The 17,529-nt window shown below is 38.7% G+C and overlaps 1 protein-coding gene across 5 annotated transcripts in view; it reads right to left on the bottom strand.

Annotated features, from left to right (window-relative positions):
* Window positions 1-8,556: 8,556 nt before the first annotated feature.
* plppr2b (phospholipid phosphatase related 2b) overlaps window positions 8,557-17,529 on the bottom strand; it is a 93,476-nt gene continuing 84,503 nt past the window's right edge. For 3 of the 5 annotated variants that reach the window (XM_086082130.1, XM_086082129.1, XM_086082128.1), the window contains 4 exons: window positions 16,811-16,931; window positions 14,983-15,233; window positions 14,308-14,484; window positions 13,424-14,238 (listed from right to left, as the gene is read on the bottom strand). In XM_086082130.1, the coding sequence (XP_085938256.1) occupies window positions 13,993-14,238; window positions 14,308-14,484; window positions 14,983-15,233; window positions 16,811-16,931 (795 nt within the window). In that variant the 3' untranslated portion in view covers window positions 13,424-13,992. The other 2 variants (XM_086082131.1, XM_086082132.1) reach the window with 2 other exon arrangements.

The raw sequence follows: 17,529 nt of genomic DNA, 5'->3' as shown, positions 1-17,529 counted from the left end.
ACGATTGCTGTCTCCTGCCATACGCCTGTTGTGTCCATCAACTGGGACTGGACACCTGACATTTCACACGCGCATGCTGCATTGCTGCTTAATTGCTCGGAACTAAAGGCGCCTGCTATAATGATAATGATAATGATAATGATGATGATGATGATGACTCGGTATGACTGCATTTGGGTGTGCAACATATGGCACACGGGCTATTTAGGGCCCATTAGAAGATTTGAGCCGGCCCACAACGCAATATATTTCATGAAAAAGCCAGGAATTAAAAATACTCATAATTTGTCACAATATTTTTTTTTTTTTTGCGTTATATGTATTTATGAATGGGCACCATGCTCATACAAAAATGTGATGGTGTCAGGCAACTTTTTAGTAACAAGCTAAACACGGACCTTTATTGTACTTTACTGTCCATTATGATGACCTGTGAAGATTATTTATTTATTTATTTTAATTGCTGTATACTATATTGAAACGGTTGCTATGTTTAAATCTGGCCTGGAAATATTTTTTTTCAGCCACTGCTTTTTCATAAATCAAAATTTTGATCCTACTTTCATGTTGAGATTTTATTTGAATTTTCATCTTGTGTTGTTTTTTTCTTTTTTCTTTGCCTTTGTAAGGCAAGAATGAATGGAATATCCCTTGTCTAAATATATATTTAAAAAAAAAACATTATAAATAATTTAGTTGTAATTATTCATTAATATTTGCATTTTAAAATATTTATTGCAGTATTTTGTTTTTTTTGCCTCCTTGCTGCATTCTTCCCATCTGGGTCCCACTGTTAAGGAACGCGACTGTTTGCTTCCCGTCCAATCAGAACGCACACCCAGAACCTCCCGTGGACCGTCTCAGTCATGCTGAATCCACTTGAAGGATGCTGATGCTGTTGTCATTCATCAGCCGGTTGCCATGGGAACCCTCACCTTGTGTCAGTAGTAGAAATAAGAAGAGATTCAACTTACCGCTCCCGACCGCTTCGGAGAAGAAGCCGCTCCGTTTGTTCCACATTGGATCCATGCCGGAGTGTGTGTGTGTGTTGGGGGCGGAGGGCATCCCCCCCTCCACCCCACCCCACCCCACCTCACCGCCTCCTCTTCCTCCTCCTCTTCCTCCACCCTCATGCCGTTTCTCTCTGTCTCGTGCGCTAAGCGGGAATCACACAACCACTCCTTGTTTTTTTTTTCTCTCCCCCCCCCCCGCCACATCTGAGGGAGAGGGAGGGATGGAGGCAGCATGCAACAGCATCAGCATCCCATGCAAGTCAGCTATACAGACCACTCCAGTTCTCATCCTCCTCCTCTTTTCGCTCTCTGCTCCTCCTCTTTCTCCTCCTCTGCTTGGTTTAATAAGGGGGGGGGGGTAAATAAAGGAACAGGATCTTCAAACATAATATGCATGATCAGAAGCTTGCTCACGTTTCGATTGATTAGTAATTAGGGACCAAGCCCCGCCGCGGATAGCAATCCCCTAAAAATGCCTACAATCGCCCATATGTATATATCAAACACGCTTTACAACGATACCGTTAAAAATAATTGGTTAAATAGCATCTATACTGTAGTTTTAGAACCAGTTAAGCAACATATTGAATATAAAGCAGCAACTCATGTACAGAGACAACAGCACTCACAGTACACATATTCTTTATCCTCTATGTAGAGCGACTCATATTAGTGACGAACTGATGAGTAGAAGGGAGCTGAGACGTCTCAATGAACAGCGCAGTTGATCGCTACTATTGAATGAATGAATAGGGTTTTTTTTCTGTACCAGGTTTATTATTGCCTATTAATGGGGGGATAGGGTACAAGCGGCAAAAATTAATTAATGCCCATTTAAATGCATTGGATAATTTTTTTTTAAACCCAAAAAAGTGATTCTAAAAGTACTGATCAACATTCAATATGCACTTTTTTATTAAAAAAGAGGAGGGAAATGGGTAAAAACAAACAAAATTAAAACAAAAAATACAAGTGAAAATATTATTTTGAAATACTGAAAAAATTTTGAAAAAAAAAATCATGAATATGTAAAGTATGTGGGGGTCCACCTTATATCAATCTGTCTTATACTGCCTCTTTGTTAGCTTGAGCTTTCCAATAGCCATCTAGCAGAGTATAAACACACAAGCTAACCCCAGGCTAGCTCCTCCCTGAACGATTTGAGCAGGGGTGTGTAGACTTTTTATATCCACTGTAAGTATTAATATGAGCGTGGGTGATTGTATGTGCCCTGTCATTGACAGCAAAGCACTAATGACTTGTGAATTGTAATGGCAAAGCTTTCACAACTTAATGTGTTCCAACGCTGTAAACGAGCGCTCGTCTATTTTCCACTTTTCCATTAAGTCTTTTTTTTTCCTATGCAAAGATGCCACCGCCACAATATGATTTATTAATGTTGCATGATTGTCGCTTATTGGTTAGTGCATAAGTGCACATATTAGAAGGTGGACAGAACACTGCAAGCAACATTTTCAACAATAAGTAACTTTTTTTTTTTTTTTTTTTTAGAAGTCATGTTATTTATGTGGGGGAATTCATGAAATAATAATACACAATTTTACTTCCACTGCAGTTGTCCGAAACAACACCAACGTCGACTCTCCTCCTTCAATTTTGTACTTTATGTGATAAAAATGTTTATACAAGGGAATGAAATAACTTGACCTTTAAAAAGCGTCATTTTTAAAGCTGAAATGTGCAAGTTGATTTGAACTCATTCACTGCCATTGACGGCTATAAACGTCAAAAATACATTTGAACCATTTCTATTAGTTTAACATTTTTTTCCACTTTTGCTAACAAGAGTATGAAAACCTAGATTTTTTTATTGTACATTCAGAACAGCTATACAATTTGTGATTAATCGTTAGTTAACTAGTGAAGTCATGTGATTAATTACAATTTAAAAAATGTAATCGCCTGATGCCCCTAATTTTTAAAAAAAATATTAAAAATGATGGGCGTCAGACGATTACAATTTGTAATCGTAATTAATCGCATGACTTCAATAGTTGACTCACGATTAATCACAACTTTTATATCTGTTATAAATGTACAATACACAATTTTTTCTAGGTTTTCATAAAAAATGAAATGAAATTTTAACTAATAGAAATAGTTCACATGAATTCTTTACGTCTATATTCGTTAATGGCAGTGAATGAGTTAATATGCGCAATGTTTGAAGATATATTCGTAATAATTTTCAAACTCCTATAAGCTGGACCCTTTTAAAACTTTATCCATCATGTTTAAAATTACATAGGGTTATTATATTACTTATAGATCAGGTCATAATATTAATAATGTTTACGTTTATGTAAAATTTTTAATGTTTCAACATATTTAACTTCAATATGTAATATGATCATTATTATATAAAAAAACAAACAGAATTTTACATTTAAAAATGCAATTTTCCAAGCATTTTTTTCTACTTTATTCACTTGTCAATTTAAAAAAACAATTATTTATCTGAATGTAAAGCCAGTAAGCGTTTTGCATGAAAAAAATACTGTATACATATATATATATATATTAGAGCTGTCAAACTATTTATTTTTTTAAATCAGATTAATCACATCTTAGAATATTGATTAATCACGATTAATCGCTTAAAAAAAAAGGCTTTTTATCAAAAAAATGTGCCCGCCAAATTTAAAGAGCACCTGTTATGTGTTCGTTTTTTCCACAGTTAAGCCTTTGACAGAGAAACCTGCGATTCTGTGTCCTGTCAGCCATTAGGCCGAAACTCATGAAAGACTGCAGTGGGAGATGTGTGTGCGTGTGTGTGTGTATAAGTGTGTGTGCGTGTCCATATTCCTAATCCATTCTCCCGGGACGTCTGTATCCGCTTGATGGTCTTCCTAAGCAGACACGCTGGATACGATTGCTGCTGAGGCTCCTTGATAATCCTCCTCTCATCTGGTGGCCTGCAAAGGAGAGGCAACGCCGAAACAACTCTGTGTGTAGTATGCGTGTGCGTGTGCGTGTGCGTGTGCGTGCGTGCAGTGGTGGTCCTAGCTTAAATGGCATCCTGTGCCTTTCTTTAAAATATATTGATTCATAAACAAAGCTGCATCCATTGTTCATTTCTCCTCATCTTCTTGTCTCGTGAAATTTTGCACCTGATGGTTTTGACCTTTTCCTCCTCATGTTTTACGACAAGCGTAACTTTCATTTCCCATCATTCCCAAAGAAACTTCTACAGAGGGTGACTCCACAAGGGGTGAACATTTCCCATACATGTCAAGCCATTATGATTTGGTAATAGAAAACAATTTCCTGTAGCATTTTTTTTTTTATTTTGGGGCATTTTTATTTTGGTGTAGCAAAAAGTTTTCTTTATCCTCTGCGAAGAGTACTAATAATCCTGCCGTACTGAGAAGCTAAGAGAGGAGCTGATACTCCAGTACAGTATATTTATATGTCTCTCTCATACTGCCACCAGGCGCAGAAGTAAAACAGGACAGTAGTAAAAAAAAAAAATATATATATTTTTTTAAAGTTATGTGAAATGGTTTCCTACTGTATTATGCAATTAAATGCCATGTCTGTCTCGTGGAGTCGTCCTCTATTGAAGAGTTGATGTGGGCAAATGTAGCTTACACTTACTGAAAACATGGCGAGGAAAAGGTCAAAGCCATAAGAAAAATGGATTCACCCGTTATCATCACTCATTAGGGCTCTGCACGAACGAGCGGTAATTCGGATTGAGATGCTAATAGGCCGTTAAAAACGAATGCAGAATCAGAATTTGAGTAAAAATGAATCATAGCACGTTGTCGTGTCTACTCGTGTCGCAGGAAGAATATTACAATGGCAACGCGTGGGGGTGCACAACTTATTGTTAAGTCACAGTGCGCACCCACAAATGTTTGTATGTCAACTGGAATGTTTAGCCGAGCATTAAATTCATTCAACTTGTTAAGCAATCAGTCAATAAAGCCCATCTCGGCAGTGTATTTTTGTCGTTAATTTCCTGTTCGCGTCCTAGCATGAAAGGAGTTTGCAAACTTGTACGTTGGACCGGAAAGACGAACGCTCCCAGTTTAGCTTAACGCTAAGCTAGCTTCTACGACAGAATAAGGATGGATTTAAAACTTTATCGAAAAGCAAAAAAAAATACAAACAACAACAAAAAAAATACCCTGGGTTTTGCCTTTGGCCCCAATCCTGGAGGCTTAAGTAAGTTATTTCGAACGAAAAAGATGAACCTTTTCGTAGGTTGACGTAGCGACGTTAGCACGTTGGCTACCAAATACAGTCTTTATATAGAGATGTGTTAAACGACTCAGGACGGAGCATCTTTTGTTTGAACTCATCCACTTTTCAAGTGAACAAAAGTAATGGAACATGTGACTGGTGGGTATTTCTAGTTAAACGATGGATAGAGCTTGATTATGGATTTGGGTTGCGCCTGTGAAAATTCCATTTTGCCAAACATGAAGACCAGAGAGCTGTCTATGGGATATATTCAACTTTGATCCGAAACACAAATATTTGTCAGTATACACCAACATCAAAGGAATTGACCTCCACTGTTACAATACTTTTGGTCTATTTTAATTTACAAAAAAAATATAAGGTCCAACTCCTGTGTATTTTTCGCCAATGCGTGTGTGTGTGTGAGCGCGACATGTCCCGAAATAACCCGCACAAGAGCAGAACTGGCTTCCGTCAACGATCTTCGAGGCTAAAGCACAACAACACGATGTTTGTCATTTGTCTCGCTCGTCTCGAAAGACAAAAAGCAGACAATAAAGTTTAAATGTGACATTTGCGGGGCCGAGATGCTAATAAAAAAAATGGAGCTCATTTCCTCTAGTAAGCAATCGTATTCTCCAAGTCGCACGCACGCGCGCGCACACACAGCGTTAATGGTTTCCTAATTGTGAGAGGAAGACCATTGAGAATAATCAGCAGAGTGCAGCGCGGCGGACGCGATATTAGTCATCGGCTGTGACGTACGCCACAAAAGCACACGACTCATCCGCTTGCTTCGACATGACTTTCCAAAGCATACTAGCACGTTGTGTATTTTCATCAAATATCTACCGCCATTTATGGTTTTGCTTTTGCCCGGAGGTAAAACTACAAAAGCGGCGCAATAATGTGTACAGTGGATAGAGCGACATGATAGAAAACAAATGTGACCTTCATCCTGTTTATGGCAAAGGAATAAAGAGAATTTTGTAATTTTCAACTTGGCAATTTTGAATAAACATTTGATGTCTATAATTTGAGTGGACCAGCCATGACAGTTACTGCCTCGTGGTCGTATATACTTAAAGGGACACTTTGCTAATCTTGCCATTCTCAGCAGTTAAAACGTTAATATTTTGTTTTATAATGAATTTGACAACTTGAATATTTTTCATGTGCAATTAACACCTTTAACTCATTCACTGCCATTGACGGCTATGGTAGTAAATTTTTTAAATTTTTTATTATTCATTCACTGCCATTGACGGCTATAAACGTCAAAAATTAATTTGAACTATTTCTATTATTTTAGCTTTTTTTCCCCACTTTTGCTAACAAGAGTATGGAAACCTAGATTCTTTTTTTTATTGTACATTTAGAACAGATATAAACTTTGTGATTAATCGTGAGTTAACTAGTGAAGTCATGCGGTTAATTACGATTACAAGTTTTAATGACCTGAAGCCCCGAATCTTTAATAATCTTTCAAAATATTTTTTTTTATTCATTTACTGCCATTGCAGACGTCAAAAATTCATTTGAACAATTTCTATTAGTTTAGCTTTTTTTCCCCACTTTTGCTAACAAGAGTATGAAAACCTAGATTCTTTTTTTATTGTACATTTAGAACAGATATCAAATTTGTGATTAATCGTGAGTTAACTAGTGAAGTCATGCGATTAATTACGATTACAAATTTGTATCGCCTGCCACCCCTAATTTTTAATCATCTTTTTTTTAAATGAATTTATGGCAGTGAATGAATTAATAAGTCACTTTGCCACTTGCTGTCAACTGAAAATGAAATCATGTGTCGAGGCCTCAACCAATCATGGCTTACCTACCATTTACAAGTCGAGGCCTCAACACGTGATGTCATTTGTCAAGTGGCAAAATGCCTTTTTGAAGGTATTAATTGTACATTAAATAATATGACGTTCTCATATTCATGATAGACAAAAATTTTTTTTTTACTGCATTAGAACAATGTTTATGTTTATTAAGGTGGTGTGACAGTAGTTCCTTACTTCTGCTTTAAATATCATAAATTCTGAAAATATAAAGAGACTAGAGAAAGGGGGAAATATTTATAGCTGTTGCTTTAGTAACAAATATTGCAAATGTTAGTAGAGAAAACCATGTTGCTTCAAAAGAAAAAAAATAATGATTCCTTACTATTAATTTTAAATTTCTTATTATAAAGGGGAGTGCAAGGTGAGAAAAAAAACTTTCTTCACAAAGAAAGTGAAATTATTATTATTATTTTACTGTTGCTTTAAAAATCAGAAATATTGCTAATATATGCAAATGCAGATAAGTGAAACAAAAATATTACTTAGTATGACTTAAAAGTCCTCAAAACAAATGTTACAAATCTAAAAGTCATACAAGTGAATAAAGACAATATATTTATTTATTAATATTTATTACTTAATGTAACTCTTAAAGACACACATATTTTAAACGTATGTGGGTGCTGGGGGATGTTACTTAGTGTAACTTTAACGAAAGTCACACAAATTGGACACGTATGCTGGGGTGGGAATTTGCATTAATTATTGTATCTTTAAAAGTCACAAACATCGGAAATGCGAATGAAGATCTGGGAGGAACATTACTTAGTGTAGCTTTAAAAAAAATCACCAATATTGTAATTGTAAGTGTAGCGCTTCGTCCACACAAATGTACTCATGCTAGCTTTAATAACACAGCATTTTCAAACTATGTGGAGTGCTGGGGAGGAAAAACGTCACTTAGCGTAGTTTTAAAAGTCAGTATGGCAAATGAGGATGCGCCAGGTAAAATGTGAGTGAGTCATGGTCTAATTGACGGACAAAAGGGCTTTTTGTTGCTGCTCGCTGGATTGGCAAGCGGGATGGACAAATTGTGAGTCGTGTGTCAATGTTAACAAGAGAGACAAATAGGACGCACAAATAGGGAGGGGGAGGGGGGAGGAGAGAGAGGGAGAGAGAGAGAGAGAGAGAGAGAGAGAGAGAGAGAGAGAGAGAGAGAGAGAGAGAGAGAGAGAAGCAGGTGCATCACTAATGGCTTTTTAAAAAGGTTACAGCGCAGAGCTCTTCTTTTCTAATGGGGCTCCGGCTGTGCTCGAGAAGCAATTTCCGGAAAAGATAATGTTGCCGAGAGAGTGCAGTGTGTGAGTGAGCGTGTGTTGTCGTTAACAAGAGTGACAAACACAACACAAAGAGAGGTAGGGGGGGGGGTGCGATTGGCTGTCTACATTTCAAAGGAATTGTGCCATCATGTTGCATTTATTACAATTTATTTTATGCTTTATATATGTTTATACATACTTTTTTTTCTGTCTTTTGCACTATAAAAACAAAACAAAACACAAATCCTGAGTTTCTGTTTGCTTTTATAATATGCTGTGTCCCTATGGTGGATAAAATGTCTGTTTGTAGCATATGGTGTTACACACTGCCACCTGCTGGTTACGCACTCTCCCTACACATAGTCTGATAAAGTGGTTGAACACTAAAATTGACCACTAAGAGGCAGTATTTCATCACTAGCAATATCACACATTAAAAGTTACAGTAGCTACTTTACTCTGTTGATGTGTACATTTTTCCCCCCTGATATATTAAAATGATGATGGGGTATTGCACTTATTTCTAGACTGGATTAAAAGTAATGTGGCACTGACTAATATATTAATACATTATGCAATAATTTCAAGAGAAAAATAGACGCGTTTAGACGTGCAAATTGGTACCATCCCATCATACATCATGTGCAGTCATCTAACACCATCAAAATGAATTTCAAATGAATTCTAGTTCAGGACAAAATACACAAATAAAACCACCTTGTTCTACTTGCCAAGGGAGCTAATCGAAGATTAAAGTCTAGACTTTAACTAGTTTCTTCTTTCTGGAGCTTTGGTTTGGTTTGTAACATCACCTTGACAGAGTACAGGATAATATACAGAGCTGCTTGCCACCCCAAAATCTAAAGAAGAAAAAAATCATTACAGTATTTTTGCTATAATGACAGTGTGTAAAAACAAAATATAATATCCATAATTACCTTCACTGATGTGCCCCTTGGAAGAAAACGTTTGGACACGGTGCCATAAATACCTGCAATGCTATTATAATACATGATTCCAATTATCAAACAATTGCATCATCCGCGTGAAAAAAACTGGACACATTATTGTGTGTGTGTGTTTGAAATCTTTTAAAGTGACAACATTCCATTCTGTAGCAATTGCAGTTTATTTTTTTGATAAATACAAAACATACATTTAACATTAAAATACCATAATTTAGACATTACTGTGTCCTTCGCCCTCTTTTCTTTAGAAAAAAATCCAACCGCAACAGTTTCATAGAAGTAATCTGCGAGGTATAATATAATGAGCACCCTCTGATGTGATATGGCAGAGGTTGTTCTTTTTCTTATTGGTTGTGGACAGACGGGGAGGGGGGGGGGGGGGGGTCTTGGGAAGGATCCTTCGAAGAAAGACTTCCACACAGGAGTGTAATTATACAGCAACACTGTGTTGGTTCAAGTTAAGTGAAACAAGTTGCCTAATTAACAGTTGCGTTGTCTTTCTGTGTGTTCACTAACACGCGTACGCGCACACACAGTGAAAATACATAGTAGTGATATCCGTCCATCCCCCCCCTCCCTTATACTTATTGTTCTCATCGCAGGTAATGGTGAATTTAGCTGAGGCTGGCACACCCAGGACTGGTCGCCAGTCAATCGAAGACAAAACACACGTAGTACTTTTGATGGTGAGCAGACGCAAAACACGCTCACACACACACATTCCTGTCCCTCACATTAGACAATCATATCAATGTGAAGTTTATGAAAAGCTTTAATTGACTGCACAAAAACAGCTTGTTTGCGTTTTCCTCTATGCTCGTAGGTTCCTATATGCGAGAATGAAGCCGGAAGAAAATGAACGGGACATCAATAAGTGAACTGCAACAAGAAATATTCGCGCGGCATCGGCAGGAGTTCCTGTCAATTGGACTGACCTCTAATAAGTATCAAAAGAGAAAAAACGTCAGTATACACACACATGAAAATATATTTTGTTAGCCTGATAGCATAATTGCTGAAGTCATTTGTAACGATAAAAATGACAAATGTGCTTGCAAAAAATGGTGTTTGTATACGTGAATTAGTGAATAGTGAATTGAATTGAAGCAACTCGATTTTTTTTTTCTACTTTTCCGAACAAAGTTCAAATATGTCTTAAACAACTATGCTATTAGGTTTCAGATTTGTGGAGTATAAATTGTCCTTTCTATCACATCACTCAGTGCACGACACGATAACAAAATGACAGCTTGTTAAACCCTAAATCTGTGCTATGATCGACAAAAGTGCTTTTTGCTTTATATTTATTTTAGCCCCTTTGACACTGACTGTAAAAAAAAGTATCCCCCCCCCCACACACACACACTTTTTTTTCCCTATGCCGCCATTCTCTATTAAAAGGAACTCCGACTGTCATGACAAGTTTGCTCTACACTATTTATTTGGCTGTTACTAACATAACTATGAGATTCATTTTTCAAAAATCATTTCCAGTTTAATACATTTTGTAGATACTTTATTTGGACGGTCGTCGACATGCAAATAATTGCCGAGCAATTTGAAACGCCAATAAAGAAAGCGAGCTAAGCCCCCGCAGCGTTCCTAAAGCGACGATCAAAACTCTTGAATGTTGTTTCTTTAGGAACGCAACGAGGCTAAACTTGCTTTCTTGATTAGGCGTTTCACATTGCTCGGCAGAGAGCCAGCCGCCATTCTACGTCACTACGCACGGTAAATAACGAAGTTTCTACAAAATGTATTAAACTGGAAATGATTTTTGAAAAATGAATCTCATAGTTATGTTAGTAACAACCAAATAAATAACATAGAGCAAACTTGTCATGACAGTCGGGGTTCCTGTTAACAGCACAGGACTGGAACGGAGGGGATGAAGTTGAGCAGAACATTTTCCAACTTTGGAGGTAGTATCAGAGCTGTAACAGAGGCGGGACGGTGCCTGCGTGTAAGGGAATATTGGAAAGGCAGAAATGGATTCAGCTTCACTTCCCTTGCAACGTTGTTAGTGCAGCAATATCCCGCCTTCACTGGGTTCTGTGTTAAAGGCAAAGGCGGTAAATGACAAATGTTACGGCTGTTACGGCTCTGATGCGACTAATTTTGGAGAATCTCTGTATGAAAAAGGCTTTACGGCAGGGTTGTCCAGAAGGTTGATATTAAATCACTGATACAAGCCATTTTGAATTGCATGGAATTTCAATTCTATTTCCCGCAATTCGAATTTCAATGACAATTCTGCTTCCTTTTTACCACCTCAATTCCAATTGAAGAATCGAATTGGAGTTTAGGGGCTCATTCTCAATTCAATTTTGAAATTTGTACAGCCATGATACAGGGAGGTCAAATTTATGAGATATGTCACAGAACTTTTAATTGCTTTAAAGCTATGATAGGAAGGAGTGATTGATTAAGTACACAGTCAATTATGTAGAGTAAATTTGACTCTATTTAGAGTGGGACCAAATAGACACAGTTTTAGAGTAATATTTACACTTGGAAGAGAGTAAAATACAGAATTAGGAAAAAAAATTCACTCCAGGGTTGAGGATCGAGAATCAGTCGATCTACTCGCTGAGCCACCCAGCTCCTGCTGTGTGTTAGTATATAATTCGTGTCAGCTGGAATCTTCCTTACTCCAAGACCAAAAACAATGTTTTTGGTCTCCTCTTGGAAAAAAGCAAACAGTAGAAGGGGCATAGCTTAGGTGGTAGTCTCCCAAGCTGAAGGTTGTGAGTTCATTCCTCAACCCTTGAGTGTCTTTTATTTTTTCCCCAATTCTGTATTTTACTCTCTTCCAAGTGTAAATATTACTCTAAAACTGAGTCTATTTGGTCCCACTCCAAATAGAGTCAAATTTACTCTAAATAGAGTCAAATTTGCTCTACAGAATTTACTGTGTAGGTTTGTTTTATTAGAACGCACGACTGCATATGCAGGTACGTACTTTTATTTAATTTTTTTATTTAAAAGCTGGCAAGAAGTAATTTTTTTGCAATTATTATTATTTTTTTTATTTCACTAGCCGGGTCAAATGTAAGTGTGTATAGAACAAATTGGATTCAAATATCTCGTTAACTGCTCATGTATTAATTATTATTAAAAAAAAAGTGACTTCGCGGACACCCCATGTATCAAAAAAGCCCCCCACATCAACCCTTGGGGGTAAATGTTTGGACACACCTGCTTTTGAGTAGCGATTCCCAACCTCTATGCTGCCGCATATTAGTTATTGTGCCATTAAAGCACATCAGGTGTGCTGCGGGAAATTACCCAATTTGACTGAATTGGTAGAAAAATGACTATTAATTTACTACAATTTCTCTTTGTTTGTCTATGTCAGCGACGTATAGTGACAGGCATAGCTGTTAAATGTTTTTTCCACTCGATGTCAGAAGGTAAAACTGACTGCTATACACACAGATGACATCATCATTATTTAATACATTTGTGATATTTTTGTTTGGTGGTGTGCTGTTCGATTTTTCTCACGTAAAATAGGTTGGGGAAACACTGCTTTTGAGGATAGAAACAATGCGTGTAGTGTGTATTTGTTGACATATAATAAACATCTTTCCACACTGAATTGTCCTGAGCGTTAGAAAAACATCTCCAGTGGACGATCCACTGGTCTTATTAGGCTTCTCTCCCGGTCCTCAAAGCGTCTGCTCCATTTAGTTTTGATCAATGTCTAACTTGTTGTGGAGTCTTGGTGGGGACGCGGGGACGGAGTATTGCTTCAACACAGCTGGCTTGAACGAGCCATACCTCGGTTCTTTTGCTCCCAAGACAGGAGGGGTGGGGGGGGGGGGACGACTAACAAGATAGGAGCGGCCGGTCGCCGCCTTGTGACAGTTCGGAAGGCTGGACCCGCGCTCACGCCGCCGTTCCGCCCGTGGACCTTCACACCTGCGTGGACTTCACCCGGCGGAGAGGAAGCCGCCCCCCGTAGTGGGCGGGGCAGGGCAGGGAGGCGCCGTCGTCAGGTCGGTCTAGACTGAGCTGGTGAGGCACCTCCGCAAGGGGTGGTGCACGGGGGTGGGGTGCGGGATTGGCTGATGGTCATGTGATCTCAGAATATGGTAACCCTGGAGTCTAAAGCAGAAAATGGCACCAAGAGTGTAAAATGGTAGGATTTTATTGACTCAAATTGTATGATTTTCAAATATGGGAGGAAGCTGGAGAAATATAACCTACACAAAGAGAACATGCAAATGTGTCACAGGAGATTCAAACCCAGAACCTTATTGACTGTGAGGCAGTTGAGCGAACCTCGGCTATATGAAGGTAGTCTAAACATGACATTCTGATTAATATTACATTTGCGGAATATGAGTTATGAAGCAAAAGCCATCTCAGGGGGCGGCCATTTGTCACAGTTCCTCAGGGCTCAGGCAACGACCAATCACAGCTCACCTGTTTTCTGAAGCTGAGCTGTGATTGGTTGTTACCTGAGACCTGAGCAACTGTGTTGACATTTTCACTCAACAGCAAGTGGCAAAATGGCCGCCTTCTGATATTGATAAAAACTGCTGGATTTTGGATTTTCCTGTTTAACTCATATTCCACTAACGCACAATATTAATCAGAATATCGCATTTAAACTGGTGGGGCTGAATAGAATTGTCAAGACTCTTTTGTGGGATTGACATCCCCCCTTTAAGGATAATTAATTTTAGAGAACGTGAGAGAACAAGGCCACCATGCTGACAATTCTACATGAGAATTTGAATTCTAATTTTATTTCTTCCTCACCCACCCTTACCTGAAGGCCACTTAACTTTTCGAGTGGACTCTCAACGCGAGGCAGAGTGAGCAGAGGAATCCCGGCTGGTGTCTCCAAATGTTGCGGCGCAGGCGGAGGCGGAGGGTTCGGCAACCCCGTTTGGGCCGGCCGGAAATTGTTGATTACACAAGACACCTAAAGGTAACGTAAAACGTTGGAAATTAGGAACAAAATGGAGGAATATTCGGCCATCCCTCCTCTCACCAAGAAGGCGGCGATGGCTCCTCCGGTGATAAACCCAGCCAGGACGTCGCTCCAGTGGTTCCTGTGCTCCGTCACCCTCACCACGCCCACCAGCACGGCCAGCGACAGCAGCACCAGGCACAATGTCGGCTTGGTCAGGCGGGTCCCTTTAGTGCGGAAAACCAGGGTCACATACATCTGGAATGAAAAGACATGGAAGGAAGTAGAGGTAATTTTCATTTATTGCCACAAGAGGGCGCCCTTTGCAATGTTAACACTAAATGGAACGCCTCCTGACAAATAAGGGCAACTGATAAAATATAAACGAGGGCAGATTTACCACTTCAGTTGTTATCAGCAGCAGTCTGTACATAATCATTTGCTATTGTGTTTAAGTGGAGTCTACTTGCTGCTCATTAGGAAAGCTATTCTTGCACACAAGGGTAATGAAAAAGTTTGCCGGCTATTCATGAAGCAAAACATTTCAGCTGGACCATTTTTATTATGTGTGCAGACGTTGATGGTTTAAGCTAAAAAGAGAAAAGCGGATGTTTGCAAGTATGCACTGAGTAACTGTAGTGGGCTATGATTCTTAACAGTTAGGGCATTTTGACAATCTATCTATCCATCCATCCATCCATCCATCCAGCTCACCAGTGCTGTTGAAAATAGAATGACAAAGAAATCTTTAGTTACCACAGTGTAGATGGCTGAGTAAAAGCTGAGTGCCGCGTCTTTGGAAGGGAACGACTTGCGGGCGGACGCCACCAAGAAAGGATTTCCCGTGCAGGCGCGTTGCTCTGTGATGTACTGCAGCGAGGACTGGCAGCCCAGTGCCGTGTAGTTGGGCTTGCAGGCGTTCAGGAAATGAGGCGTCTGGTTCCCTGTCACCACTTGACCCGCGTTGGCGAAGATGGTGGTCGTGAAGAGGCCGAAGGAGTAGACGCCTGCGCGTGCATGAAACAGAGGGATGCATGATTAATTGGGGTTGAACAGCTTCACTGACTTCTTATAATTGAGTGAACTCATTTGGCCTTTTAAATCAGCCATCAAACAGTTTGTACTCACAACTAATATCACAATAAAACAAGGTACACACAGGTATATATTCTTTATCCTCTTTGAAAAATTTCGACTATTACTGCCGCTTACTGCACAATTGTGACAGTCTTCTTCGTGTATATACTTATGAATGTGTTATACTGCCCCTGGTGGCCAAGGTGTACACAACATAAGGTCAGACAATGGATGAATGACAATCATGATGCTGTTTTATTTTTATTTTTATATGGATTATAGTAGCCTGAAATAACATTTTAACGGAGGAATATTATTTGTGATATATATATATATATATATATATATATATATATACACACACATATGGATAAATCTGATGCCACTGAACATTTTGAGTGGTAAAAGTGGGGCTCCGAGTGGCTACCGTCACTTTCGTGCAGGTTGGCGTGTGTTCGCTTCCTGCCTGGAAGACCATATGTGTGTGAGTGCACCCAAAAAATAATAATAATAAAATTGAGTGGTGAAAGTTCAAATCAGAAATTATATAGTTATCACACTTCAAAGCGAGGCGCCAATTCTTGACTAATTACCGCAAGAGGGTTAAAAAAAAAAAATCTCAGCACAAGAGTTCAGCATGATATATACACATGTAAAAATATATATATATTTATATAATATAAGTGACTAGAGTCCACCACATTAGCTAGTAATGTTAGCTAACAGCATTGACTTCTGATAAGCATCACTTGCCTGTTTGTAATTATACAAGTGTAAAAAATTTATTTCAGCCTTAAATACAGTATATCATGATAATTCAAATTTTCAGCTTTCTTACAGAGAGGGACAATATATTAGAAACACCTAGCTGTGATGCAGAGCATTCCTACAACACCAATACTAAGAAGACCAATCAAAAGGAGATGGGCATAAAAAGATTAACCGATTAAACGACCGTTAATAACCTTGTGAACGATGTGGAAATAACTGAAGCAAATGAAACAAAATGGATTTGATTACTTCGCTGCAAACATCCTAACCAAATAATTTGCTGTCTAATGATGTACAACATGATGTCAGCTATGGCCAGCTGAACTAAGTAGGCATCCTCCAGGCAGGATTATTCTGATAAATATGACACTAGAATAGAAAATAAATAAAAAAGTTAACATTCACAGAGACTTTCCTCTTCTCTTCAATAATAATAAAAAACTTAAGTGTTCTAGATAACTCTTTATGAAGCTGGAATTTTGGATCCAGCTTATGCATTGCATCTCATTAGATTGTCTAATACTGCAATAAAGTGCATGGTGAGTGCAAATATGAGGATAGTTCCACCCAAAAATATTACAAAGACAAAACAATAAAACCAAAACTAACAACAAAGGCTGTGTTTTTGCCTAGTCTGCAAAACGCATGACTTTGAGCTTCGGTGCCAAGAAATGGAAGCCCCTCCTGAGTTCAACAAAAGAGGCGGTTCTTATCTGCAAAAGAAACGAGGACTGACCCAGAAAGCGTACAATCCTGCGGAGGAGCGGGTTGAAATAGCAGCAGTCTGCGGTCACGATGGTCTTCTCCTGAGCTCCCTCCGACTTGACAAAGAAGCTGGTCACTTCTCCAATCAGAATCTGGCACAGAAAAGCAAGAAAAAGATAAAGAGCGACTGAGAGAGAGAGAAAACGGAAGCATGCCAATCAAATGGAGATAAAACTGCGTAGTTTAAACGCTGATGACCCTCACTGACTATTCTGTCACTTTCATGTAGTGCACAGCAAAATTATTCATGAGTGTTCCTCCCTCTCCGCCTGGCAACGATTATGTGGTTGTTGCCTTGGCCTGCCTGCATTTGCGTTGCCTCGCCATTTGGCAGCTTTAGTAAAGCCAGACATTAACAATCTTTCACTAGCATCTTTGTACATTTTCATTTCATGAGCTTCTCTAACAACACACAATTGCAGGGTACATATAGAGCAGCAGGGGTTGGCAAAATCTGTGCTCAGATGATTACATTGGACAGATTGGTCAGGTCACCCGTAGATCGAGTAGAAAGAAAAAGTTCAATGTATATGTCATAATTATTATTATTTTTTTTTTAATTGTAAATAACTTATTTATAATGAGCACTCTAAAAACAGTTGGGTCAAAAGTAACCCAATTATGGATAAAAAAATGGACCGATCCACTTTATGGGTCAATTTGACCCAACTTTCTGGGTTGTTTTATACA

This window comes from Leptonotus elevatus, chromosome 8, assembly GCF_054856555.1.
Source record: "Leptonotus elevatus isolate MCC_2025b chromosome 8, RoL_Lele_1.0, whole genome shotgun sequence".
NCBI lineage: Eukaryota > Metazoa > Chordata > Actinopteri > Syngnathiformes > Syngnathidae > Leptonotus > Leptonotus elevatus.
This window is presented reverse-complemented; position numbering and strand designations above follow the sequence as displayed.